The sequence below is a fragment of the Vicugna pacos genome, chromosome 1 (genome assembly GCF_048564905.1).
Source record: "Vicugna pacos chromosome 1, VicPac4, whole genome shotgun sequence".
NCBI lineage: Eukaryota > Metazoa > Chordata > Mammalia > Artiodactyla > Camelidae > Vicugna > Vicugna pacos.
In genome coordinates, this window is record NC_132987.1 from 20381113 (window position 1) to 20408609 (window position 27497).

The window sequence follows — 27497 nt, forward strand, 5'->3', positions numbered from 1 at the left end:
AGAGCCCATCCACAGTTCTCAAGAACTTCTGTGCAGTGATCTTGTGAGGATAAAATTCTGCATAGTGATTAGACTGCTCTAACGTATAAAATAGACATATTAGAAGTTACATTATTTTCAGGCCTTAAGAGATTTAACATGTTGGAATGGCATTGGAGGAATGAGGTCTGTTATATGAAATTTCAAGATTATTTACCAAAGCCTGCAGTTTTAAGCATCCGTGCTTTTTGTTTTAACTATTTTGTTGGATTTTTCCAAAATGTATTACATGCTTCCCTGCCTTCTAAAAAAGAGTTCATTGAACGTAAGTTAAAGTTTTCTAGATGACTTGGGGCTGTCATTGATAATAATAATTATTATGTAGTACTCTGATTTAGCGATGTTTTCAGGCTGCTTATGGGTGTGTGCAGCTGTTTACTTCCCAGCTACATGCCTTGGACTGCTGCGCTTGTTTGTTTTCCGGTGTTTGCTTTATACAGTTTTTCTTTTTCCCCTTTATGTTCAGGCTGTCACCTTAAATTTCTTGTGCTGTCAGTGAACCATAATGTAATATCTCATTCCCACCTCTATCACCTACCTCCATTTTTTACTGCTAATATACTGTGAGTGAGGATATAGGTACTGTGTTTGTTAAAATTATGCTAAGATTAGAAGGTTTTGATTGAAGATTTCAGGACTTTCAATCTATGAATAAAATACCTAGGCTTTGGAGTCTCTCTTTGGTTGTTCAACAAATATTTTGCTTACTTCCTTTTCCCTTGCAGTTTTCTGGAGAGCTAAGACTGCTAGTTAAGTAGTCTCTTTTTACACTTTGTGACTTTGGTGTCTGAAAGAGCGCCTCCCAGGTGTTCTGTACCACAGCTCTAAATTACTGAGTCTTTCATTCTTTCCTCCTACTGGACACTAGTATTTGGAATCAAGTATTTCTCACTTAGAATCAAAAATACAGTCTTTTTCCAATTTACTGGAAAAGTAATTAATAGAATTTTCTCAATTTTAAGGATTTTTCTTAAGTGAGTTATTAAATTTTGATGCCCACTGAGGTAATTGCTACCAAGCAATAGTAAGCAACTCATCCTCAATGTAACTAAATTGACAGGTGGAAAATGAGTATCATAGGGCATTCAGTCAGCTATCAGTTGTGATTACCTTGATAGGTTTTTATGGATCTGTGTGGTTATGGTTATGGATTGATATTGCTGTACTGTAATGGAGTCGTGTCCTACAAGTAAAAGTTCTCCTAGTTGTATGCTGGAATCAGACATGTTACTGATGTTCCAGCCTCTTCCTCTTCTGTCTCTTCCAGCCTCATCTTTTACATTCTTCATGTGTCTCTTCACCAGACTAGCTCTTGCAGTTACTGTAAGTTGTGCTCTTTTACATTCATGCTTTTGCGTTTGCTCCACTGAGAAATGCTATTCTTTCCTTTTTGACCTGTGTGATCTGTTGTCCTTTAAGCCTCAGATCAAGTGTCAGCTCTTCATGGAGGTCATTTTCATAAAGCCTCTGGCCACCTCAGTTGAATAGTCTCTTACTATGTTTCTTAAGCACATTAGTGATGACTTCTGTCACTCTGTGTGGTCATTACTTTTATCTATCTCTTGCCCTAGTCTTTAAGATCCTCAGTGGTAGGGACTGTGTTTTTACTACCTTCATTAAGGCATTTAGTAAGTGTTTTTAGTAAATGGTGTTCTTCAGAGAACATCATGTCTTCCAGATACACTATTTGAATTATATTAAGAACCACTGCTCTAGGTTTCTAAAATTTCCACCAAACTTACTAATAATAGATTATTAACAAATTCACCTCTGAAATTCCGTTTGTAGTCTCCAAACTTGATTAGATATTGTTTGCTTTTGGATGACCTATCATACACAGATACATACATAGAGCCTACACAACTTCTATATGATATCAGTATTCTATCTCATATAACCTATGAACAATATAAAAGAGATTTCCATGATGTTTTAAACATAAATCTCAATACATTTAGGTTGGCTTGGTTTACCTTTTCATATTTTCACACACAGGGCTCTGTGTTTTTTTTTTCTTTAATAGCTAAAGAACACCATTGATTTGATTATGCATTACATTCAACAGATATTTTATTGAGTGCCTACTGTATGCCAGATGCTGTTGAAGCTCTGGAGAAAACAGTAGTGAACAAAACATACCAAAATTCTTACCCCATGAATCTTATAGTTTAGTAGTGATAAACAATAAAGAAAATTTTTGTATAGCATATAGGATAATTATAAAGGAGAGGGACAAAAGTAAAGCAGGGAAAGAGAATAGAGAATGATGGGCTCAGTGTGGAGAATTGCAATATTTAAAGTCTAGCCAAGGAAGGCTTCACTGAGAAAGTGATATTTGAGGAAAGACCTAAAGAGGGTGAAGGAGTGAGCTATGTGGATATTTGGAGCAGTAGTGATGTAGACATAGCTAACAACAGCTGGTTACAAAGGCCCTGAAACAGAAGCATGCCTGGAGTATTCAGGAGATAAGAGAATGCTTTTGTAACTACAGAAAAATGAGTAAGGGGGTAATCATAGGAATTGAGGTCAAAAAGATCATGGAGAAGCTAGATATTATAGGGCTTTGTGGGAGACTTTGAATAAGATGGAAAGGCACTGGAGAGTTTTAAGCAAAGGAATGACATCATTTGACTTACATTTTAATAAGATTGATCACTCTTGCTGAGTAATCAATCTCCATACACTCTATTCTGTGTGGAGAATAGGATGAACCGGGGGGGTCAAGGAGACCAATTAAGAGGCTATTGCAATAATCCAGGGGAGACAGGGTAATAGCTTGGATGTGTTAGTAGCAGTGGAGGTTGTAAAAGTGTATCACATTCTGGATCTGTTTTACAGATAGTACTTACTCACAAGATATGATTAGAGGAGCACATATCAAGAGTGAGAAAAGTCAAGGATAACTCCAAAGATTCAGGCTTACACAAGTAGACTGATGAAGCTGCCTTTTTAAAAATAGACATGTGAGTTCTAATAGTAGGAAAGAAGCTTGTGCTAGACTAACTCTTTCATAGATAATAAGTATAAACTTTAGGCAGAATATGTAAAACAACTCTCCAAAGAATTTGACACTTCAAAGATGAGAGCCATGCTGGGTGAGATTTACGTTTATTTGGCTTTTCCTCCTGAAAGCACTCCCAACCTGTGCAGTGTGAAGTTGTTAAAATTCAAGCAGAAAGCTATAGTTTTATTGGCTTGATGTTTCAAAGGGCAGAGTTCAAACTGCCAGAGAAGCCAGAGATTAAGGAGGTAATGAGGATGAGCCCTCCAATCTGCATGTGAACTCCCCTGAAATCCTCAGCTGACTCTTGAACTGCTCATGCTAGGGGAAACTTCCAAGAGACTAGTGAAAAGCAACAACTGAAAGATTAAAAAAGATGAGCAGAGATCTCAGTTTCTTTCCTCCTCAGAGACAGAGTTTAGAATTTTCATTGAAATCTCAAGAGGGTATTGGCTCAGAAGACTATGTCCCAGGATTAAGAATAAAGAAAGTATCATATAAATAAAGTATAAAACCAAGCCTCCAGATGATTAATGCTATAATTCTTCAAAGGAAGATAACTGAATCCAGTTTCCACAATGTGCCATTCATAGTGTCCATTATACAATGAAACATTAACAATATTGAGAAGAAACAGGAAAATGTGACACTAGTCAAAAGAAAAAATAATCAATAGAAGTACCCCTGTCAGTCTACACATTGGAATTAGCAGACAGGGACTTTAAAGCTATTATGAGTATTTTGAGGATTTAATGGAAAAGATAGTCATCATGTGTAAAGAGATGGGGGATTCCAGCAAAAGAAAAAAATAGAAACTATAAAAAAGAATCAAATGGAAATCTGGAATTGAAAAGTACAATATTGGAAATGAAAAATTTATTGGATAGGCTTAACAGCAGGTTGGAGATGTCAGAAGAAAGGTTCAGTGAACTTGAAGACAGAGCAATAGAAATTATCCACTCAAAGAACACAGAGGAAAAAGATTAGGGGGTGGGTAGGAATGGACAGAACCTCAATGACTAACGTATGCATGGTTGGTATTCCAGAAGGAAAATACAGAAAGAGTGAGGCAGAAAAAAGGCCTAAAATTTCCCAGATTTGGTGGGAAATAATGGCCTAAAATTTCCCAGATTTGGTGAAAAACATTACCTCACATATCTAAGAAAATCAGGGAACACCAAGCATAGTAAATACAAAGAAAATCATATTTAGACATATAATAATCAAACCAAAAATAGAGGGAAAATCTGAAAAGCAGAAGAACAAAAGACAGATTACATACAGGAGAATACAGTTAACAGCTGACTTCTCATAAGAAGCAACCAAAGCTAAAGACAGTGGAAGGATGTCTCTCAAGTGCTGAAGAAAAAAAGTTCCCAAACTAGGATTCTAGTGAAAATTTCCTTCATAAATGAAACTTAGATAGACTGCAAGCAGGCTTGCACTATAGGTGATGCTAAAGCAGATTCTTCAAGCTGAAGTGAAATAACACCAGATAGAAACTTAGATCTGCAGGAAGGAATAAAGAGCACCGAAATGGTAAATATGTACATAATATATTTTCCCTTGATTTCTTTAAAAAGCAGCTGTTCCATGCAACATTAACATTGAACTGTAGAGTTTATAACTGTAGAGTGTATAACAAATTTATATGTAAAATACATGACAACAGTAGCACCAAGGAAGAGGATGGAGTAAATTACTGTAAGGATCTTACATTTAATGTGAAGTGACACAAGAATAATTTTAAGTAGACTGTAATGAGTTAAGGCTATATATATAATAATCTGTAGAACAAAACTTTAAAAAAAGGCTAACCCATCTCCTCTCCCCTGCCCAAAAAATAAACATGGCAGGAGAGGAAGAACAGAGGCACAAAAATCAGATGGGACAAATAGAAAACAAATGCCAGAATGATAGTGTAAGCCCAACTATACCAATAATTAGAACAAATGTAACATCATTATCTAAACTCGGGAGCAAAGAAAGGATTATCCACTTTAATCAGTTCTATTCAGCATTGTGCTGGAGGTTGTAAACAATGCAGTAAGACAACCTCTCCTCCAAAAAACGGGGGGAAAAAAAAGGAAGAAAAGGTCCTATAGAGTTACATAAAAAAATCTAAGGAGTCTTCAAAACAACTACTTAAACTAATAGTAAGTGAATTTAGCAAGGCCTTAGGATACATAATGCATATAAAAAGATCAGTTGTGTTTATATAAACTAGCATCAAACTGTTAGAAAATTGCAATTCTAAAAATAATACCATTTATAAAGCCGCATTCCTCTTCAAAAATAACCACCTAAAATACTTAGGAATAATTTTTTAGAATAAGTATAAGACTTAGTGAAAACGACCAAACATTGCTGAGATAAAATAAAGGAGACCTGAAATGGAAGGAGGCATACATCATGTTTATAGATTTGAAGATTCAGTATATTTTAAGAAGTCACTTAAATTCATCTTGTTTTAACACAGTCCCACTCCAAATCGCAGCAAGGATTTTTTGTAAAAATTGACAAGTTGATCCTAAAATCTATGTCAATGGGAAAACAAAGGATTTAACAGAGCTGATGCAATGCTGAAGAAATAGACCGAAGTTGGAGAACTAAGACTTAACCATAAAGCTACAGGATTCAAGACTGAAATTTTGGCATAAGAGCTAGAGAGCTCGATGAATAGACAAGAGTCCAGAAACACGCACACACATATACACATAAATATGGTCAATTCAGTTTTGACAAAGTGTCAAGGCAGTGCAATTGGAAAAGGAGAGTCTTCTCAGCAGATGTTGCTGGAACAACTGGATAAACATGGAAAGAAAATGAACCTCACCTTACCTCGTACTACACACAAAATTTAATTCAAGATGACAGGATCATAGGCCTCGGTGAAAACACGGGGGACTATCTTTATAACCATGGAGTATGCAAGAATTTCTTAGGATATTAAAAGCACTAAACATTTTTAAGATAAATTGAACTTCATTAAAGTAAGACTTTCCCATATTTTTCCCACTCTTTATATCACCACTCCTTTTTCTTTTTTGTTATTATAATGGGCATAAAATGTACTACTTGGCAGTTGAAATTTTTCAAGACGTTGTTGGGATTTGAATTTCTTTAAACCGTAAGCTAATGTTTTTCACAAGATTTGAGCAACTTTTTACTTGTTTCTTCAAATATTTTTCCTGCCGCTTTTCTCTCTGTTCGGGACTCCAGTCACACTCAGGCATACTTGATAGTGTCTCGCAGATCTCTCTGAGAGTCACTTCACTTGTCATTGTTTTTTTATCTTTGTTCCTTAGAGTAGATAATTTCTATTTAAGCTCATTGATTGTTTCACATCTCAAATCTGCTCTTCAGCTCACACAGTGAATTTTTCATTCTATTTATTGTGCTTTTCAGCTCTAGAATTTCTACTTGTTTCTTTTTATAGTTTCCATTTTTCTGATTAGAGTCCATATTTGTTCAGTCATTATTAGCGTATCTTCCTTGAATTATTTGAACATATTTATAATGGCTGCTTTGAGGTCTTTGCTGACAAAGAGAATAAATTCAACATCTGAATCCACTCAGAGTCATTTTCAGTTGTCTGCTTTCTTTCCCCAGTATGGGTCACACTTTCCTATTTCTTTCCGTATCTTATTTTGGGTTAAAAACTGGACATTGTAGTGTGTCTGGATTCTGTTTGTTCTTCTGAAAGCTTACCTAGACTCACATGCAGTGTATGTGTGTGTGTGTCTTTCTCTCTTTTTCTTTCTGTCTGTCAGTGTATGGCTGCTATTGTCTTTGCTCAGATTTTGGGTTTTTTCCCTAATCCCATCTGCCTCCCTAGGGGTCTCACCTGAGCTTGCTCAGTTGGCGTCAGCCAGTGATTTGCACATAGAGCTCAAATACCTGAAGCCAGTAAGTCTTCTCATCTGAGCTGCGTGTGAGCCAGAGCACATTCAGAGGCACAGCAAATTCACAAGTCTTACAAACTTCCCACTTTTTCCAGACTCTCTGGGATGGTTTACATACATGTGGCTTTAGCAGTCAGCCACGGATGTGGAGAGTTCATTATCTCAGCCTTGTTTTAAAAAAAACTCTCTTATTTTCAAAATCTCACCCTTAAGCTGAATCTGTAAATTCTAGCCAGTAAAGCTGTGAGTTTTCCCTGAGCAGGGGAATTCTGGAAACACCCCCAGGGAGGAAGACCATAAACTCACAGTCCTTACCCTGTGCAGTAGCAGTCATCCATGAGTAAGCGCGTCTCAGAGTTTGGCCTGCCTTTGGTGGTTTTCCAGTGCCCCAAAGTGGTTGTTTTTAATAATTTGCCCGGTTTTATACTTACTTCCTGAGGAATGGAGTTACTCAACTGACTACTATCAGAAAATAGACTTGTGATTATTTAGCTGTGTTCCTTGAAACCGGTAAATAGCTGGACTTCTGTTTTTCTTGTGGTGGTAATGGTTTTTTTTGATGGAGATATAATTCACATACTATAAAATTCACCCATTTAAAGTGTACAGTTGATTTTTAGTATATTCACAAAGTTGTACAATGAGCACTAGTTGCAGAACATTTTCATCCCCCCAAAAAGAAAACCTATACCTGTTAACAGTCACTGCCTGTTCGTCCCTTCTCCCAGTCCCTGGCAAACACAGATCTGCTTTCTGTCTCTATGGATCTGCCTGTTCTGGACATTTCATATAAATGGACCTAAATATATAACCTTTTATAACTGGCTTCTTTCACTTAGCATAATGTTTTCAAAGTTAACCCATGATGCAGCATGAATCAGTATTTTATTCCTTTTATGGCTGAATAATATTCCATTGTTTGGATATATTCCAAATTTTATCAGTTCATCAGTTGATATACATTTAGATCGTTTCCAGTTTTTTACTATTGTGAATAATGCTGCTGTGAACATTCATGTACAAGTTTTTGTGTGGACATGTGTTTTCAGTTCTCATAGGTCTGTACTTAAGAGTGGAATCAGTGAGTCATATGGGTAACTTACTGTGTTTAACTTTTTGAGACGATAACGGTGATTTTAGCCAAATCTGGATTTTAGTCATTTAATAGGGAAATTTAATGCACTCACATTTAACACAAAGTAATTGCTACTTTGTTTTGTATATTCTGTTTATTAGGCTTTTCTATTTATTGGGTTTATTTTTTTTCCTGCCTTTTTGTTGGAATAATCAGTCCCACACATGCTCACATTATCTATTTAGTGAGAAACTTGGGCATCCTGTTTCTGCCTTTAAATTGTTAACAGGTTAAATTTACATATTTATCTTAATGTCTGCAGTTAATCACAGTCTCCATGCAAGTTGAGAAAGAACGTGAATATGTTTTCAATTTATTTTTTTCCTAGCATCTGCCTAATGAAGTCATCTGAAATTTTAGTGCTACGTTCTCTTTTACCATTTTATATTATGTTTTAATGACTTTCTATCTATTCTTACAAGTTTTTCTTTGCCCAGTACTATTTCTTATATAACACACTTGTCTTTTTCCTGCATTCTTATTTATTTTGCAGGAATATATCCTCAAGGAATTATTTCAGATGGAGTTTAGAGCTGATAAATTTTCTGAGTCCTTGCATATAAAAACCAACAAAGTCTGTATTCTACCCTTACTCTAGAAGGGTAAAATTTAAATTGGATTTAAAATCATTTCCCACAGAACTTTGAAGATACTATTCCATGGTTTGCTAGTTTCCCTTGTTGCTGGTGAGAATTTTGATGTCATTCTGAATCTCAATCTTGATTCTTCTCCCTAGAAACTCCCGGGACTTTCTTTAAGCTGCAGGTTTTAATATTTTACTGCCCACTGGCTAGGTATTATCTTTTTTCTTCCATCCTGCTTAGCACTTGTTGGATCGTGTCAATCTGAAGATTTCTACTTTCATCTCTGGGACATTCTCATTGGTAATTTTCTTCTGAACACTCTTTCTGTTCTGTTTCTGGAATGCTTATTAGACAGATACTGAAACTTCTAAATTCATCCACCATGGCTCTTAACATTTTTACTTTGTTTCTTTGTCTTTTTGTACTCTAAGTTTGGAGAGTCCTCAGTAAAATCCCCCATTTTACTAGTGCACCTTGCAATTCATTCCAGTTAACACTATTAACTGAAATTAACTCTGATGACACCATACGTGCCTGGGAGCAATGCACTTTCTCTACATATGCTGTATCATAATTTGTCTAGAAATGAACAAACACAGTGGTTCTAGGTATGTGCATGCTTTGTGTATTCAACAAACCAAGACGGAAACTTCCTGCAAAATTCTGAAGTTCTCTGGAATCTTTGTGGTGCCCCATGGAGGTTGGTACCCAAAGATATTCTCCTCTGCCCACTAATTTATTATACCCCTGATTTCCTCAGATGTATTCTGTTTGTTGTATGTGTGTCTCTCCTTCAGAGTGCTGATTTTCCTTATCTGGTGATTTTTTTTTTTTTTTTGTGACTTGCTCATCTTTGTGTTACAGTCCATTTACCTGCTTGAGTGTTCAGTAGCTGACCGCCAGTGGTTGCGAGGGAGGGACAGGACGAGCTGCTGAGGGGCAAGGGTGCTAGTGCTTGTCTAATGGCGTGGGCGTGCTCAGCAGCCTGCGTGGCACTGCTCCACAGCCCGGGACGCGCCCTCACTGCTTAGCCTGGGCACACGCCTCTTGACTGCTGCTTAGCACTAGCCGGCGGGGGGGGGGGGGGGTGGAGGACCTAATTGGCCCAGCTGTTCCCAGTGCAGCTCACCAATTAATCATCCTGATACATGTCTGGTGTGTCCCCCCAACCCCCCTCAGCTGTCTGTGTCCACTGACTCTGGCCTGAAGCTCTTCTGACCAGTCCTACTTTTGCGGGTGTCTTTTCCTACACGTGGCTCGGGCTGTGGCTTCCTTCAGTTCACTCCCTTTCCGTCTCCCCCAGCCCCCTCATAAACTTGATCGTGTCTGCCTCCAGGAGACTGCTGATAGTCTTTTCTCATTTTCCCATGTAGATATGATTTGTATCTGTTGAATTTAAATTCAACATAAGAGTTTTCCCTAACTACCCAATTTAAAATAACTTCCCAATTTCTATGACATCACCTTGGGTTATTTTCATTACAGCATTCATCTCTACCTAATATTTATTTGTCTTTCATCAGTCTTTCTAGACCTAAATGCAGACTTTATTAGGGGCCTTATGTGTTTTGTTTACTGCTATATCCCAAGTGGCTAGGACAGTGTCTGGTATATAATAGACATTCAATGTATGATAGTTGAATTAAGTGACTTTATCGTTTTAAAAAATTGGTTGTCACATTGCTTGAATTACACAAATTTTAGATTTTACAGGAGGAACCAGGCTTAGCAAATATTAACTTTGCTGTTCAAGGACAAAAACCTTCATTAACCACAAATTAGTGTCTTTGACCAAAAAACTATACATTAATCCACGGATAATATAAAATGTAGAAGTCTCCAACACTTCAGCCATATGTCATTAAAGCAGAGTTTGGTGGGAGAGGGAGGCAAAGCTTTGATTTTCTAAGAACAACATTACAGAATGACCAGAAAAAGTCATAATTAACATTTGCCTATAGCTTATATGACTATATGTCATTTATTCTCAAGTAAATTTTAAGTTGAAATGCATTATATCCTTGTGCTGTATTATTATGGAGCTCCTTCAACAAACTCAGATTTCCAAATTCTTAAATTGGGTTGATGATTCACTCCATCAAATACAATTTTTTACTTTTGTTCCCTATCTCTTAGAGTAAATTTGGTAGCTCCAGTCAGCTGACCAGCTAATATGTGATAGTAATGAACAGTTTTTCAATTTCAAATCATTGTTTTTGAGTTAAATATTCCTTATTTAATTATTAGATTGGAAAAAACCAGAAAAATACACTTAGGCACAGTCAGACTCATTGTGTATATAATAACTCCATGAAAGAGAATCCCGTGTCTCAGCACATTTTGAGTAGGCCTCTATTGATAAGGACATATTTTTTCAGTCCCCATATAATTAATCTTACAAATTTATAATAACATTTTTATTTTATACATAAGAGATCAAATTTATTCCTGCATTTTTCCTTGAAAATGTTTTAATTTTATATCAAAAAAGTGAAGTGGGAGTCACACTGTAGAAAACAATCAAAATTCATCTATTCCATAAAACAAATACTTACATATGTGCCACTTGAAAATCTGTAGGCTGCTTCTATGCCTACCTTCAAAAGAATTATCTTAAACCTTGTCATTTATCCTTCTTCTTGTATTATTTAGGCAAAGATGCAATTTACACAATTCCAGTGAAAAACATTCTTGCTGTGGAAAAACTGGAAGAGAGCTCTTTCAACAAGAAAAATGTAAGTGACATAAATAATTTAAAGCACTTTAAACTGCATATATTACTTAGCTATAAATTTTAAGGAGGTTATTTTAGTGTTTGTTATTAATCACTAATATTTTATAATTGCTGGCTAGAACTGTGTCTTAAAATTGCCCACTGTTGTTGATGCTCACCTATCAAGTTAAGGTACTTGTCTCAATACTTTTGTTCTATCAAACTTCTCAGCTTGACGTTAAGTCTTTAATAATACTAGTCCCAACCAGTCTGTGCAACCGTATCTTCTGCTGCTCTTCAGTATGTACCATCCACTCAAGCCATCCAAGATGATTTCCTTGCTCCTCTGTATTTTCCTTCTGCTTTGCCTTTACTCATACATTTTCCTCCATCTGAAATTATCTTCCTTGATTCCTGTTTATATGATAGTCTATTCCTTTGCAGTTGTCTGGCTTCTTAAAATTATATTCTTTTGTACTATTGAGTACCATGTGATTCAGACTGTCCTGGGGACTAACTTGCTTGCAGAGTAACAATTCATAAGATACCCAAGCAACGGTTATCTAGCCAAGGAAACTATATTTCTGTTATATGCTTTTTGTGTTTCATAATGTGTTTGGTTTTTAGACTTTGTCACTAACTTTTTAATCTTAATTGCCTATGAAGATGTTCCAAGTGATACATACGGAGAAACCACTCTATGTCCAGGCAAATAATTGTGTAGAAGCTAATGAATGGATAGACGTCCTCTGCAGGGTGAGCCGATGCAATCAGAACAGGCTCAGTTTTTATCACCCCTCTGCATATCTAAACGGAAACTGGCTCTGCTGTCTGGAGACCAGTGAGAGCGCTCTCGGCTGTAAGCGATGTACTGCGTAAGTTTCTTTTTGATTAAAAAAGTTTCAAATTATTATAAAATAATAATTTTTTATTATTATAAAGTGGAACGAAGTCCTGATACATGCTACAGCACAGGTGAACCTAGAAAACATGCTGAAAGAAGCCAGACACAAAGGCCATATACTGTATGATAACATTTGTGTAAAGTGCCCAGAATAGGTAAATTTCTAGAGACACAAAGTAGATTAGTGGTTGTGAGGGACTAGAGGGAGGGAGGAATGGGGAATGCTAATGGGGGTACAGGGTTTTTTTTAGGGAAGATGATAAAAATGTTCCCAAATAAACTGTGATTGCACAAGTCAAAAAAAGATGAGGGGGGCAGTGTTTAAATAGATGCGCGAGTGTGAGCGTGATATTGGGGAAGAAGAGCTTAGGAGTCTCCCTCTAATTGAAGCCCTATGGATTTAAAAAGTAAAGTATGCCTTTTGTGATGAAGCTTAAGTTATGAAAATGCTTTCACTTTAAGATTCCTCTCCTTTTGATTAGAGTCACAAAATAACTGAACCTCTCTTGGCCCCATTTTATTTAATTATTAAGTTAGACTAGATTCCTGAGGTTCCTTCTACAAAATTCTGTGGTTCTGTTTTTAGTCTCAGACTGTCAAAAGTCAGTAGCGTGTTAACAGAGTGAAATTTTTCCAATGTCTTTGATTTCATTTTTACCATAGAGGTGTCCCTGCAGACATCCAAATAGATATTGATGAAGACAGAGAAACAGAAAGGATTTATTCCCTTTTTACCCTCAGTTCACTTAAGCTGCAGAAAATGGAAGGTAACTATACAATTGAAATACTTTATATAACCATGATCCTTCATTATGAATTAGTGAAGTGTTGTTTGGCATTTTCTTAAAGTTGAAGATACGCATAGATTTCCCAAAATGTTATTTCTATGAAAGTTGACAAACTCCCAATGGGAGCCTTTTTCATAGATATTCATCAAGTGAAAATACTGTTTTTGATAAATGGGATGATCATAATTAATAAAATGTATGTATTTTGGTTGTCTGTGCATTTCCAGGGGCGATCTCGCCAGCTTGAGCCCCTTGAAACATTCTTGTTTATACTACAAATTATATTTAATGACCTAGCTGTCTGACCAGAGATCTTGTTGCTCCTCGTAGAGGCCTGTGGGACTATAGCCGTCTATCAAGGACCACAGAAGGAGCCCGATGACTATTCTAACTTTGTAATTGAGGATTCTGTAACAACCTTTAAGACAATTCAACAAATAAAAAGCATCATAGAGAAGCTAGATGAACCTCATGAAAAGTATAGGAAGAAGAGATCAAGTAGTGCGAAATATGGGAGCAAGTAAGTATTTTTAAGACACTTGAAACGTAGCTGGGACGTAGTGAGACTGCCTCTGCTACCTTGCACTTGCCTGCAGTGCAGGCATCCTGCTTGCTTCACCTCTAAGACCAGCTCAAAACCTTTCTCTTGCACAAGAGTCTCCCTGGCCACTCGTACGGTGATCCTTGTCTTTTTCAGTCCTGGTATCACTTCATTCTGTTGGTGCTGTACTTTGTCACCACTTACAATGTTATATTCCACTGTAACCACTGAATCGAATACTTGGTAGTTTTCTGTTTTTGTTTCCTGATCCCCTTCCTTCCTTCTGTCTCCCACAGTGCCTCTGTACCTGCTAAGCACTAAAAAACAGCTACCTGGGAAAGTGCTAGAAGTGTCTTATAGTTGATGCTTTGGCTGCATCTCGGATGCAGATGGGCACCGTGGAGGAAAACGGCCGTAACAGTTAACACTTATCTCAGAGCTTACTCGGCACCCTGGACAGCGTGCCCAGGACTTTACATCGTGTCCATTAGATTGTTTGTAGTAGCAAATAACAGAAAATCCCAACTGAAGTGGTTTACACAGTCAGACATTTTTTAATCTCACAAATTAAGTCCTCTCTTCTATACTTGGTTAGTTCAACACTGCCATCAAGGATGGTCCAGCCACTCAGCCGTCTTCAACAAGATGATTTCTGTCTTCCTCAGGCTTATCCCCTTGTGGTCACAACTGGGCTGCAGTAGTTCAGAGCCCCACATTTTTTAATAATAGTGTCCAGAGGCAGAAAGAGCTGTTTTCTTCCACAACAGGAAAGAAACCTTGTGTAAAGTTACCTTCAGCTTCCCCTGAAACACAGGGTTGCCCAGTATTAGCACTAGAATCAGGTTTCTGTTTGCACAGAGGTACAGAGGGAGGGGATGGTTCTTGGACAGCAAGTGTTTGCCACAGTGCACACTCTCGTTGGCCTCACGTCAGCCCAGCATGGTTGTATTCCTGTTTTATAGCTAGAGAAACTGAGGCTCAGGGAAGTAAAGGGCCTTGCCCAGGGTCATGCAGCTGACTGGGGGAAGGGGGCCCTTTGAATCCTGGCCCCATCATCTTAAGTATTCTTTTAAAATTATGTGGATTGGTAATTATAGTTGTGTTTTATAAACAATAAAAATCAGTTTGACAGGTGTAAATATTTATGTTCTCCCTGGATAGAAGGCTCAGTACATTGGAAGTTTACTGTAAGCATCCTAATACTGTCTTTTCTACATTAGTGTAATTGTTCTCTTCCAACAGCAATAACCCAGTTTTCTTGGAGCCCTGGCAAGTGTCCACATGAGGTCCTGGCCAGTGCTTGACCATCCTTCTTAAGTAGTATCGTTTCCCCAGCCTCACACACTGTACCCCTTCCCAGCTGTATTCTTCTCTGTTAAAAAATACCAGTCTTTCTTGTACCAAATACTATATTTGTTCATACTATTTTCTCTATACTCCACAGGGGCAAGGGTTTTGTCCATTTTGTTCATCACTGTGTCCATAGTTTCCGAAATAGGGCCTGACACTTAATAGATGGTCAGTAAAAACTTGAATTAATGAAGTAAGATTTGGCATGAGAGGTTATCAAGAGATTACACTTACTGGATACTATATTTGTCACTTTTTAAAATCTTCTGTTTTTCAACTTTTGAAAAATGATTTTTTTTTTTATTTTCTAGGGAAAATCCAATTGTTGGGAAAACATCTTAGAGTTTGACCAGTTGATTAAGAAGAACTGGAAAATAGGACTTTTGTTGGAGTTTTTCAGTTCATCGTATATTTTGTTCATAGTATTTAAGAATGAACATTGGCTTCAGTGTCACCTGCATTCATGTTGTATTTAATATTTAATAATCAAAATGAACTGTTTGGGAATCTTGGTCTTAATGTATTCCTGGAGAATTTAAAACTCAAGATTCCCTTCATATCTTGTCTCAAAAGCCATGTTTCTGCAACTTGTTTTTAATAGAAAGAATCTTCCTGAAGCTTTGTCACAGAAGGAAAACTCCACATAGCAAGAAACCATCTCTCCTTGTAACACTCCATGTTCTGTGGACTTTTCACTACCATTAGTGCCTGCTCTATACTGCCAACATTGTGTTCTACTAGAAAATCTCAATCCATGACTATTCAGAGCTTTCCATTTAGTTCATCTAGACCCTCCTTCTTCAAAAAGAAATTAAAAAAGGATTTTCCTCTGGTCCGTTGGTCATTACAGATTCCACTAGGGACAGCGACAGAACAGCAGAAAGCTGCCAGAGCGTCCTTGAAAGCCAGCAGATCCTCCTGCCTATTTAGGGATGTAAACAGAACAGAACTCCGGAGGAATCAGGGAGCGTGGACTGTTGTGTGCATCTTGTTTACATTTAGGATGAGTGATGGCAGATGACATAAAATGAGATCACTAAATTTTTTTCTCATCGTTTTAAACATCAGGTACTCATTTTCTTGATTTGAGAGTTCAGGTTAACGTGACTTCCAAGGACTTCTCTTCTCAAAAAGAAGAGAAAGTAAACAGTGGGGGAAGGTGGTGGTTAAATCACTAGACTTCACCTGTGACCATGTTATTATAAGGGCCACCATAGGATGCCCCCCTCCCAGGGTAAGGTTGAGAGCTAAGTCCAGAACAGTCACTCGGCGCACTTTAATAATCTGGGCCGCCCCAGATTCTACTTTAGATACTCCGTGGTATCTAATCTTTATGATCAGTTGAATGATCAGTGTTTAAGTCTAGAAATAGTGCTTTCCTGAAAATGTTTATATCTCATTGCTGTTTCCTTACTGCCTGCTAGCCAAATGGAATTTGGGCAAGCAACTGTTTGAATTCTACTTTTCCCTAATAATTTACTTTTATCCTAAAAATGGTAACTGTAAATAAGCAGTCGAAGCAAGTTTACCGCCTTGAAGTTGAGAGGGATACACTTTGCTTCATCAGTATTAAAAACCATGGTACTCCTATTTTGTCTTTTTAAATTTTGTAAATGTGGTACCTTGAACCCTGGAGTATTTTACGTGTTTCTGTTTAAAACTGTGACTTATTAATGTAAGTCTAGCTAGTACTGCTTTTTATGTTTCCCTGAGCATAAGCTATGTTTCAAGATACACTTTGCCAGTTATATTATTGGTAAGTAATTGTTTTTAAATTCTGTTACTGGATAATTATTTTTAAAGACCATTGGCACACAATCAAAGTTGTTCCATAATGACTATAACTGAACAATGTATTTCTCTAAAGGACTTGTAAAAATCAGTTGGTTTTATTTAAGAATAAGTCCTAGTCTGCATTATAGTAGGTTATTCCTGGCCCATTTTAAAGACAAGTTTGAAAAAGTCCTTTAAATTTTATGAGCTCGTAGATTCCATACACTACACTGACTTATCAGTGTAAAAGAACTTCACATTTAGTAAATTTCTCATTGTTGAATTTCATTTCACTCAGATTGAAATTTCCTTTTAAGAGTCTCTGAGATGTCTGCCTGGAAAGGATATGTGAGCGTTGCCAGGTACCACACATTTCTCTCTCGTGGCTTCTTTAGTTATATTCTTCTAATTGTTTCTAATATCAAGTCCCCAGTTATGATTGTTTTTTAAAGATCACAGCGTTCTCACAGGGACCAAGGAAGGCTGTGTGAATACAGAACTCAGAATTTGAAGAGTTCAGTTACTAGTTATTTTCTTTAAAAGGGTCATGTGAACAGCCAGTTTGACTGGAATTAACCAGCTCGGCACAGCCTAAAAACAAGTAATGTGAAATGAAATTTTCTTTTAAAGTCTCCTGAGATAAGAGACCATGTCAGTGGGACCCCAGGAAAACCAAGGTACTTACTTGCCTCCAAGGGCCTCGTTCCTTGGCTGTTACTGATGAGTACTCTCGTTACTACCTGATCTGCTCTTTCTGCCTTTTCCACACTTGAAGAAATACATGGCAGCTCACTTTATCCTAAAACTCTGAAAACCCCAGGAAGGAAAGAAAAGGATGATATGGAGAAACTCTTGCCATAAATGCCAGTTCTGGTTCTTAGTTTAGGCATTTTCTTAAGTCAAGATTGTGCTGATCTGTTGCTTGTTTTGTTATTGTTAGTTTTGTTTTTGTTTAGCTTTGTTTTTTAATATTCATTTAATGAGGGGAAATAGCAAAGTTTTTTACTTCCAGGAATATAATTTATCAAATTGAACTATTTTATTTGCCAAAGAAATATGTTTATAATATCACGGGTAATGGTTAAGGGTCAAAACAAGACTTTCCTTATTGTACAAAAAGGGTGATGAATGATGCGGCTTTTGTTTATTTCTGAAGCCTAATTTCATTCATTTATCAGAAAGCTGCATTCAGCCCAGGTTTTAAATGTTTTTTGGTTTGTTTGTTTTTTTTTTTTTTTAAGTAGAAGCACCTTTAATTTGTTCTAACGGTACATCCTATAAAGACAAAACGCTTCAAAGCCTTTTAGGTATCCTTGCAGTATGTGAAAAATACAGGACTCATTCTAGAGATAAATGCCAGTCTTGGCTGATATTATCTGCTTCCCTTTTTATTAACTTGGAAATTAATATGTCACTAGTAAGTATTGGTTTTTAGTGTCCACTTTGAAAACGTAAGTTATCAAAATTTAATGTAGTGAATTTGTGTAACCATGTTGTATTGTTGAGAATGTATTTTTATTTAAATTTTATTTTCTTATCAAGAGTATTATAAAAATTAAAAACTTTTGTAACTGTCGCTTGGAAATAACTCAAATAAATTACAAGAAGCCTATCCATTCTTTGCGTGACCTTACTTTCTCACTAATGTAAGATTTTCTTCTCATTTCAAATTACTGTACCTCACTGCTAGTAAGGGAAGGGCAGAAGTGAGGAGTCCTCGGTAACAAAGCAGAAGAAATCGTCTGGAAAGGACATAGCAGTCTTTTCTTGCATTTAATCTAGGCTGGTTTTTGAGCACTGTGGTGCTCATTCATTCAGCAGACTTACTTTGAGGACCTACAGGGCCAGGCAGGATGCTGAGAGCCATGCACATCCGGTAGGAGAGAATATATTCCACTCTTGTCTGGGTAAATAGTTGAGAGATGAGTTTTTCAGCCTCTGTTAGCCTTTTGAAGAATCCCACACTCCGCTCCTTTCAGAAATGTCGACATCAGGGCCTCGGGTTTAGTCAGGTCCTGCGTGGACTCCTACCGGGTAGCTTGACTTTCAGTGCATCCTGCCGGATGTTAAACTTGACCATGCTGTGCCACTTTGCTGAATGGTCTAGGGAATATAAAGTGACAGCACCAAAGGCCAGGTTTGTTGATAACTTGTGCCCCGGACAAGAGAAGCCTAAATCCTTCTCCACTTAGTACCATAAATAAATATCCCTAAATAAACCTTCATAAAACTTAGCCTCTGTGACACTGGAGGACTTGAAAGTTAACAAAAAGGAAGGACAAGGGATCTCAATCTCTAAGCATGTTATTTTTATTGAGATACCAGAACCCCACTCATATTAGCCCCAGGTGTTAGAACAGGCCTCATCAGAAATATCAGAAGGTTCTAAGAGGGTTCTAGTCTATGATGTAACAAGCTAGTTCTTTAATGAGAGAGGGGGCCATACTTTGGTTGGGTGTCCCTTTCCAAATTGCATGATTCCAAAATGAAGGACACCTGAGGCCAAGCAGAGTCCCTGTATGTGTCACCAGCTGATGTAAGTTTCTCTGCTACTCCAAGTCAACGGCCAGTGTGGCCTCTCGGAGAATCCGTCTTGGGCAGGCGTGACATGCCTCAAAGCAAACTGCCCCCAGTCCAGAGACCTTGGGTCTTGATTCCTCATATGCATCCTCATCTGAGGTTTAGTCTTTTGTGGCCAAAAGGCTCATCCTTTGGCTTGTCATGTTGCCATTTGACACCTTAGTTTGACAACACCATTTGCCAACATACTTTAAGCTTACGCCTAGATTTCATATTGACAACAGAGAAGGTGTAACCTGTTTAAAGTCCTAGTAAGACTCATTTAGTTTTCTGCTTTGTCAAATCCTCTTTATTTCATGCCATCAAAATCTTTGTATTGGTCTACTTTTTGACATGGGCTTAGATATGTGAAGTTTTGGCTCATCAGAGAAAATTCTGTCTGGCATAAACAACATTGTTTTCCAAATTTAACATTTTTCTCAACTCCACCTAGAACTGAGAAGGCCACGCTGCACTGTGAAAGAAGCACCCATCATTTTAGACAGACTCCATGCCGTGCTGCTCACCTGGAGGCCATTTCCATCATGAAGCCTGAGATACCTGTGTTCATGTGGGACATTTGTTTTTAAAGTTTGGGAAACACTGGGATATGGGTTAAAGTAATTCCAAATCCTGATCCCAGGTCTCAGTCCTCAGTCCTAAGCTACATCAAAAGTATGCGTCAGGAGTAAGAATACAAACAAAAATCACTGCCTCCTTGGAGCTAGCATTCTGGGGAGAGAAGGAAGGTTACATCCACAGCAGTAGGTCAGATGGTAGTAAGTATTATGGAGCAAAGGAAAGCAGGGAAGGGAGACAGGGAGTGTCACGTATGGGACTGGAACGTCTGAGATACAGTTTAAAACTAGGTGGTCAGGAAGGCCTCACAAGAAAGGAGACATGAACAAAGATGTCAAGAAGGTGAGGAAAGGGAGTCATAAGCCTAGGAAGGGAAAGGTCCTCCCAGGCAGAAGAAACAAAATGTGGTGTGCTCAGAAGCAGCCAGGAGGTTAGTGTGGCCAGAGCGAAATGAGTGAGGGGACGGGTAGAAGACGGGTGAAGAAGGGTTTTTGAGTAGCGGAGTGACGTGATGGTCTTGGCTGTTTTGGGTTGCTCTGAGTGCTGCGTTGAGAAAAGTCTCATGGGCGTAGGAGGGGGGAGGGGCAGGCCCGCCATCTGGTCAGCCTGCCCTTCGGGGGGGCCTCTCACAGTGGGTCAAGTTGGAGGGCTCCTGCTTTATCGCCACTGTGAGCTGGTCTGCGAGGGTCCAGGTGCTTAGACTCCTTGGATGTTCTCCCTGACACCGCTGAAGAGAGGAAACCAGCCTCTAGATTTGGGGGCAGAAGATATTCCTAGAAGTACCAGGTCATCCCCCAACACCCTCTAACTTCCTGGAGGTGTTAACATGAGGGGGAAAACCTCGATGCCGAATCAAAGTGGTGACGAGCCATCCAAGGTAAAAAAATTAAAGCTTCCAAAATATTATTGTTGGGAGTACTTAGGAGGGCTCTAGCGTGGTGCCTTTTACACAAATATTGTGAGTCACAATAAGTGTGTTTATCTTCTTTTTCCTTCAGCAAATAAGGAAACATCTGTGGGGGCGCTGATATTTATTTATTTTTGGATGAGCACCGTGATGACTGGAAATATTTCGTATGTGCTTATAGAACTCTGGGGCTGAAGCACTGCCCCTGAGGAGGAGCGAGGAGTTAATTGGTGAATAATGCAGACATTCTCTTCTAGTTAACAAGTGTGTCCCCCTTGTTTTTAAGTGACATCACCCCAGGCAACTTGCTTCTCAGTAAAAGGCCAGCAGGGGGAGGAAGGCAGTCCTGGCAGAGAATGCCTGACCGAGCAATCTCAAACCATAACTGCCTTGCCTGTGCCTCAGTTTCCCCTTGTTTTTTGGCTTCATGGGGCAGCTGAGAAGGCAGATGCACTGCAGACTCAGACATGCGGCCTCGTCTGGAGCCAGGCCCTCAGGAGGGATGTTTAAGGGCGGATCCCTACAGTGACGCCAGAAGCCTCCGGCCTGAAAAGCCTGCTGATCCACCCGACTCAGGCACTAAACCTAAGAGAAAAGGGGAGCCTGTGTCCTGTGATGATGGAGGCCTGCTGAACATGCAAGTAACGGGAGTCTGACCCACGGGCCAGGGGCAGCCCCTGACTCTACACTCTTGAGAAGAAGGCAGGACATTTGGAGACAATCAATCACGATTTTTAAAATTGGATTGAGAGAAACAAAGCCAAATGTCCACACAGAGACTTGTACAGAAGGTTTTAGAGCAGCTTTGTTCGTAACAGCCAAGAAGCGGAGACAACCTAAATGTCCCTTAACGGGTGAATGGATAACCAAACCAAAACAGACGGATAGCCAACAACAGAATTCACTGCCCAGCAAAACGAAGAGATGAACTAGCAAACCCGTCAACAGGGGTGAGTCTCAAAGTCACTGTTTTGTGTGAATGAAGCCGGGCAAAAAAGGGCATGTGCTGTGCGGTACATTCGCATCAAGCTCTAGAAAATACAAACGCGTCTCCAGTGACAGAAAGCAGACCAGCGGTCACCTGGGCGGCGGGGGCTGGGGGAAGGGTCGCCAGCGCACAAGGAAACAGGCTGGATCCACTCTCTCTCTTGACTGGGGTGTTGGTCTCGTGGTGATTACACATGTCAAACTTTATCAGATTATACACTTGAAGATGTCCACTTTATTATATGCCAATTATACATCAGTGAACTTTAATTTGGATTATCAGTTCTGACTGTTTCTTGGAGAAACTGGTCACATTTCTGCTACCATCCCTTCCCTTCCTGGCTGAGTTGGGAAAAGATATTTTTTTCCTTCTTTTAAAATTTTATTTTATTTATTATTTTTTGTTGTTGTTATTTTTGGGGAGGGAGAGGTAATTAGGTTTATTTTTTAAATGGAAGTACAGCGGATTGAACCCAGGACCTCACGCATGCAAAGCAGGCACTCTACTACTGAGCTATACCCTCCCCCTGGAAACAGATTTTTGTGGGGCGCTGCTGACATCAAAAGAGAGAGAGAAATGGGTGTTCCAGATAATGGTGTGTGCACCTGTGAGTGTTCAGGGCAGGGATGAAGAAATCTCTCTCTTTCATAGCAACTGTGATATTAATAATCAACAACCTGAGCATCTGCCGTCTGCCAGGCTGAACGTTTTATAAACGTTCTGTTATTTAATGTTCACACAACCTTATGAGGAGATGCTTCTGGACCCATTTTACAGAGCAGGAAACTAAGTCTAAGGGAGATGATGTAACTGCCTAAGAAGTGGCCAGCAGATCCAGGGTTTGAAACAGGTATTTAAGTACTTTTCAAATTTTCTACAATGAACATGTACTAAACAGAAACATCTTTCAATCTTGCAATTATTATAACTGCTTTGTAACAACACTCAAACATTTTTCTTCTGTAAGGATAATTCCCACAACTACTGAGCCAATTAGCTGCCACATGCTTAACCTCTCCTTTCAATCTACACTTAAGAATGGGAAGTGGAGGCTCAGAGTAGGTGATCTCTATGTCCAAAACAACAAAGCTAAGGAGTGGGAGAAGCCAGGGTTTGAACCCAGGACACTCTGGGTCTGGAATGCTTGTCCTTTTCATAGTCTTAGCACCATATCCCACCGCATCCCACCAAACGCTCACAAGGCCATTTAACTCCTAAAGTCCCCTCCAGTCTCGATTGTGCGTGCAGATTTAGCAGAGCTGAAGTCACCGTGTTCATCTGTCACTGATCTATTTTCTCCTCTGCAGGCCAGTGGAGCAATCTATGAAATCTGCAGTTTATGTGTCTCCCAACTGCCTCCAGGCCCTCAGATGCTTTCTCAATGGAGACCCCAGCCACTCTGGTGTCATATCACTTTGATACCCAGACAAAAAGCAAGAAAAAAATTCAGAGCCCATCTCGCTCATGCAAAATCCTAACTAGAAAAGCAGCAAACCAAATCAGGTATTGACCAGCAACTAAACGGCGACATGACCAAGTTGGGTTGACCTCAGACAAGTTTGGTTTAATATTAGTGTCCAAAACTGAAATTCAGCTGAGGGAATTTTGAAGACCTTTCTGGCTTTATTCACCAACCCACAAGTGAGACAGCACCCCTTCAGGGAGATGGAAAGGAGCTGTGAGGAGCTGGGCAAAGTGAAAGACTTCTACAGGCAGAATGGGGCAGGGGCAAGGGAGGCACGCTAGGCCGAAAGCAGGGTGGGTACTGCAGGGCTACTTTCCTCTAGGAGATGGCAGGGGTCTCTGAGGCAGGTGACCTCACCAGTGCTGATCAGGCAATTCCTGACTGATTCAGTTTAAGATTCCATTTCTGGGAGCGCCAGAAACTGTAATTAAGACTCAATTTGGTGATATGGGGCTTAGAATGACTGACTGCGTTTGGGGCCTAGTGTCTTCTTTTTAACATTAGAAAATCTATTAATGTAACCAACCACATGAACAGATTGAAGAAGTAATACAATCATCTACAGACAGAAAAGATTGAATAATGATTAAACAAAACTATAAAAAACAAGAAACCAGATAAAGGACATCCCTAAAATACTACGGCAGATACCATTCTTAATGGTGAAGCACTGTAAGCTTAAAACAATGAAACAAAAATATACAAAGAGCCCATACAACTCAATATTCAAAAAAAAAAAAAAAAACAGAACCCAATCAAAAAATGGGCAGAAGACCTAAATAGACATCTCTCCAAAGAAGACATACAGATGGCCAACAGGCACATGAAAGGATGCTCAACATCACTAATTTTTAGAGAAATGCAAATCAAATGCAAATCAAAACTATAATGAGAAATATGTGTAGTTTAATGGAGGAACCATACCACAATAAAAAAAAAAAAAAGAAACTACAGTGAGGTATCATCTCACACCAGTCAGAACGGTCATCATCAAAAAGTCTACCAATAATAAACGCTGGAGAGGGTTTGGAGAAAAGGGAACCCTCATGCACTGTTGGTGGGACTGTACATTGGTGCAGCCACTACGGAAAACTGTATGGAGGTTCCTTAAAACACTAAAAACAGAGTTACAATAGGATCTAGCAATCCCACTCCTGGGCATATATTCAGAAAAGACAAAAATTCTAATCCAAAAAAGATACATGCACCCCAGTGTTCTAGCTACACTATTTACAGTAGCCAAGATATGGAATCAACCAAGTGTCCATCAACAGATGAATGCATAAAGAAGATGTGAGATAGATAGATAGACATATATATATACAATGGAATACCACTCAGCCATAAAAAAGAATGAAATATTACCATCTGCAGCAACATGGACGGACCTAGAAGTTATCATACTAACTGAAGTAAGACAGAGAAAGACAAACATCATATGATATCTCTTATATGTGGAATCTAAAAAAAAATGCAAATGAACTTATTTACAAAACAGAAACAGACTCACAGACATAGAAAACAAACTTATAGTTACCAAAGGAGAAAGGCAGGGGTGGATAAATTAGAAGTATGGGATTAAAAGATACACACTACTTTATATAAAACAGATAAACAACAAAGACTTACTGTATAGCACAGGGAACTATATTCAATTTCTTATAACAACCTATAATGGAAAAGAATACAGAAAAGAATATGCGTAATATGTATATATATACCTGAATCATTTTGCTGTATACTTAAAGCACAATATTATAAATCAACTATACTTCAATTTAAAAAAATGGAACATGAAAATGCCTGTTCTTATAACTAATCATTGCATATATAGGTCCCAGCTAGTACAAATAAGGAAAGAATAAGAAATAAAAGATGAAATGATTGGAAAAAAATATTAAATCAGGTGATAGTCTTCATAGAAAAACCACTAAGACACTACAACCAAACTAATAGAATAAGAGATGTGATCAAGACCGTTGGACATGGGTCCCATACTAATTGTGTTTTTACATATCAGCAACAGGTAAAAAAAAACTTTTTTAAAATAAAATGCCATATATAACAACAATAAAACAGATAATATACTTAAGAGAAAATCTAACAAAAGATAGACATCTATGGGGAAAAATTATGAAATGTAATTCTAAGATTCATTAGAATAAACTATTTGAACAAACTCCAAACTCTCCACGGTATAACATAATAGAAGTTTTGTACTTTTTTTCTTGCTCTCCTAGCAGTTCAGTGTCGGTCTTCAGTGAGAAGACTTCCATACAGGAATTGGGGGACCCAGTTTCTTTCATTCTGTGGCCTCATCACTTCCTGGGGGTCTCAGAACCCTCTTCGTGATCCCCTGCATGTCTACAGTTAGGGGAAGAGCTGGAGCAGGCAGAATCCCAGAGGAGAGCCAGGCCCGGGAGTGATGAACAAGGCTCTCTCTGCTCTCATTCCACGGTTCGGAAGCCACCCGCAGGGGCCACACCACACTTCTAGGGAAGCTGGGAGATGCAGTCCTGCTGCGAGCTAAAGAAAAGGGAGTGAGCTCAGTGAACCACTAGACAGTTCTCGGCCACAGACATGAGAGAAGATCAAAATAAATAGTTATTGATAGGAAGACTCAATATCACAAAAGCATTAATTATCCCCAACTTGACTTTTAGATTCAATGCGATGCAGTCAAAATTCCAACAGAGCTTTCCATGGAACTTGAAAACAGCTGATTTTAAAACATACATTAAAGAGGAAATGACCAAAAATAGCCAAAATTTCAGCCAAGATGGTGAAGTAGAAGGAGCTGGAGCTCACCTCTCACAGACACACCAGGATCACAACTAACTGCAGAACAGCTATCAGTACAGAAGACTGGGAACTACCAGAAAGGATCTTCTGTAGATAAAAACTTGAAGAAACCACGATGAGACCAGTAGGTGGGGCAGACTCACCACATAATCAGGTCCCAAACCTCCAGGATGAGTGACCCACACGCTGGAGAATAATTATATTGCAGTTCTCCCAAGGAAGTGAGGATTCTGAGTCCCATGTCTCCCCACACTGGGGGTCTGGCAGTGGGACGGGGAGCCCCAGAGCATCGGGCTTTGAAGCCCAGTGGGGCTTGATTACAGGAGCTCCACGGGACTGGGAGAAGCAGAGACTTTATGCTTAAGGGTCACACAGAAAAATCTCACGCTCACTAGGACCAAGGGCAAAAGCAGGAATTTCATACAAGCCTGGGCCAGACCTGCCCACTAGTCTTGGGGGTCTCCTGGGGAGGTGTGGGGCGGCTATAGCTCGCTCTGAGGATGTAGACATGGTAGCAGACATTTGAGGGTGTTCTTCTGAACGAACTCTCCTTCCAGGAGGCTGACATCTTGCTTGGACATTAGCACTGAGACTTGGTCCCACCCGACAGCCTTTAGGCGCCAGCACTGGGACACCTCAGGCCAAACAACTTAGCCAGGTGGAGACACACCCCCCACGCATCACCACACAGACTGCCTGAAGAATTCCTGACCCCACAGTTGCCCTTAGACATGGCCTTGCCCACCAGAGGGCCAACCTAGCTCCACTCAGTAGTGGGTAGGCACCAGCCTCTCCTACCAGAAACCTGCACAAGCCTCTAGACCAGCCTCACCCACTAGGTGGCAGACATCAAAAGCTGGAAAAGTTTGATCTTGCAACCTGTGGAAAAAGTCCGCAAACACAGGCCAGAATCTAACCTGAGGCCAGTTGGCCACAGGCCCCTGGGTGATGAGAGGGGAATGCACAGGTGGGACGCATAGGATGTCTTCCTACAAGACATTCTCCAAGGTCGAGAAACGTTACTAACCTGCCACATGTATAAAAATACAAATAGAAATTTTAACAAAATGAGGCAGCAGAGAAATACCTTCCAGACAAAGATAAAACCCCAGAAGAACTAAGTGATGTGGAGATAGGCAATCTACCTGAGAAAGAGTTTAGAATTAAGATTGTAAGAATGATCAAAGATCTCGGGAGAAGAATGGATGAGCAGAGCGAGAAGATAGAAGTTGTTAGCAAAGAGATAGGAAAAAAAAAAACCCACCAAACAGAGATGAAGAATACAAAAACTGAAATAAAAAATACACTAGAAAGAACCAACAGTATACTAAACAAGGCAGAAGAGCAAATCAGTAAGCTGAAAGACAGAGTAGTGGGACTCACTGCCACAGAATAGAAAAAAAGAAAAAAAAATAAAAAGAAATGAAGACAGTTTAAGAGGCCTCTGGGACAATATAAAGCACA

At 39.1% G+C, this 27497-nt stretch overlaps 1 protein-coding gene and 1 long non-coding RNA gene across 4 annotated transcripts in view; both read left to right on the forward strand.

The window, feature by feature from the left end:
- Positions 1 to 18345, forward strand: part of RASA2 (RAS p21 protein activator 2) — a 111436-nt gene extending 93091 nt beyond the window's left edge. For all 3 annotated transcript variants that reach the window (XM_072958409.1, XM_072958420.1, XM_072958422.1), the window contains 5 exons: positions 11317 to 11399; positions 12044 to 12252; positions 12945 to 13048; positions 13400 to 13589; positions 15272 to 18345. In XM_072958409.1, the coding sequence (XP_072814510.1) occupies positions 11317 to 11399; positions 12044 to 12252; positions 12945 to 13048; positions 13400 to 13589; positions 15272 to 15302 (617 nt within the window). In that variant the 3' untranslated portion in view covers positions 15303 to 18345. The remainder of the gene's footprint in view (positions 1 to 11316; positions 11400 to 12043; positions 12253 to 12944; positions 13049 to 13399; positions 13590 to 15271) is intronic.
- An 835-nt stretch (positions 18346 to 19180) lies between these two features.
- LOC140689292 (uncharacterized) lies at positions 19181 to 21863 on the forward strand. Its single transcript, XR_012064285.1, has 3 exons — positions 19181 to 19269; positions 19747 to 20748; positions 20870 to 21863. It is a non-coding gene; the product is annotated as an uncharacterized lncRNA (long non-coding RNA).
- The last annotated feature ends 5634 nt before the right edge of the window (positions 21864 to 27497 follow it).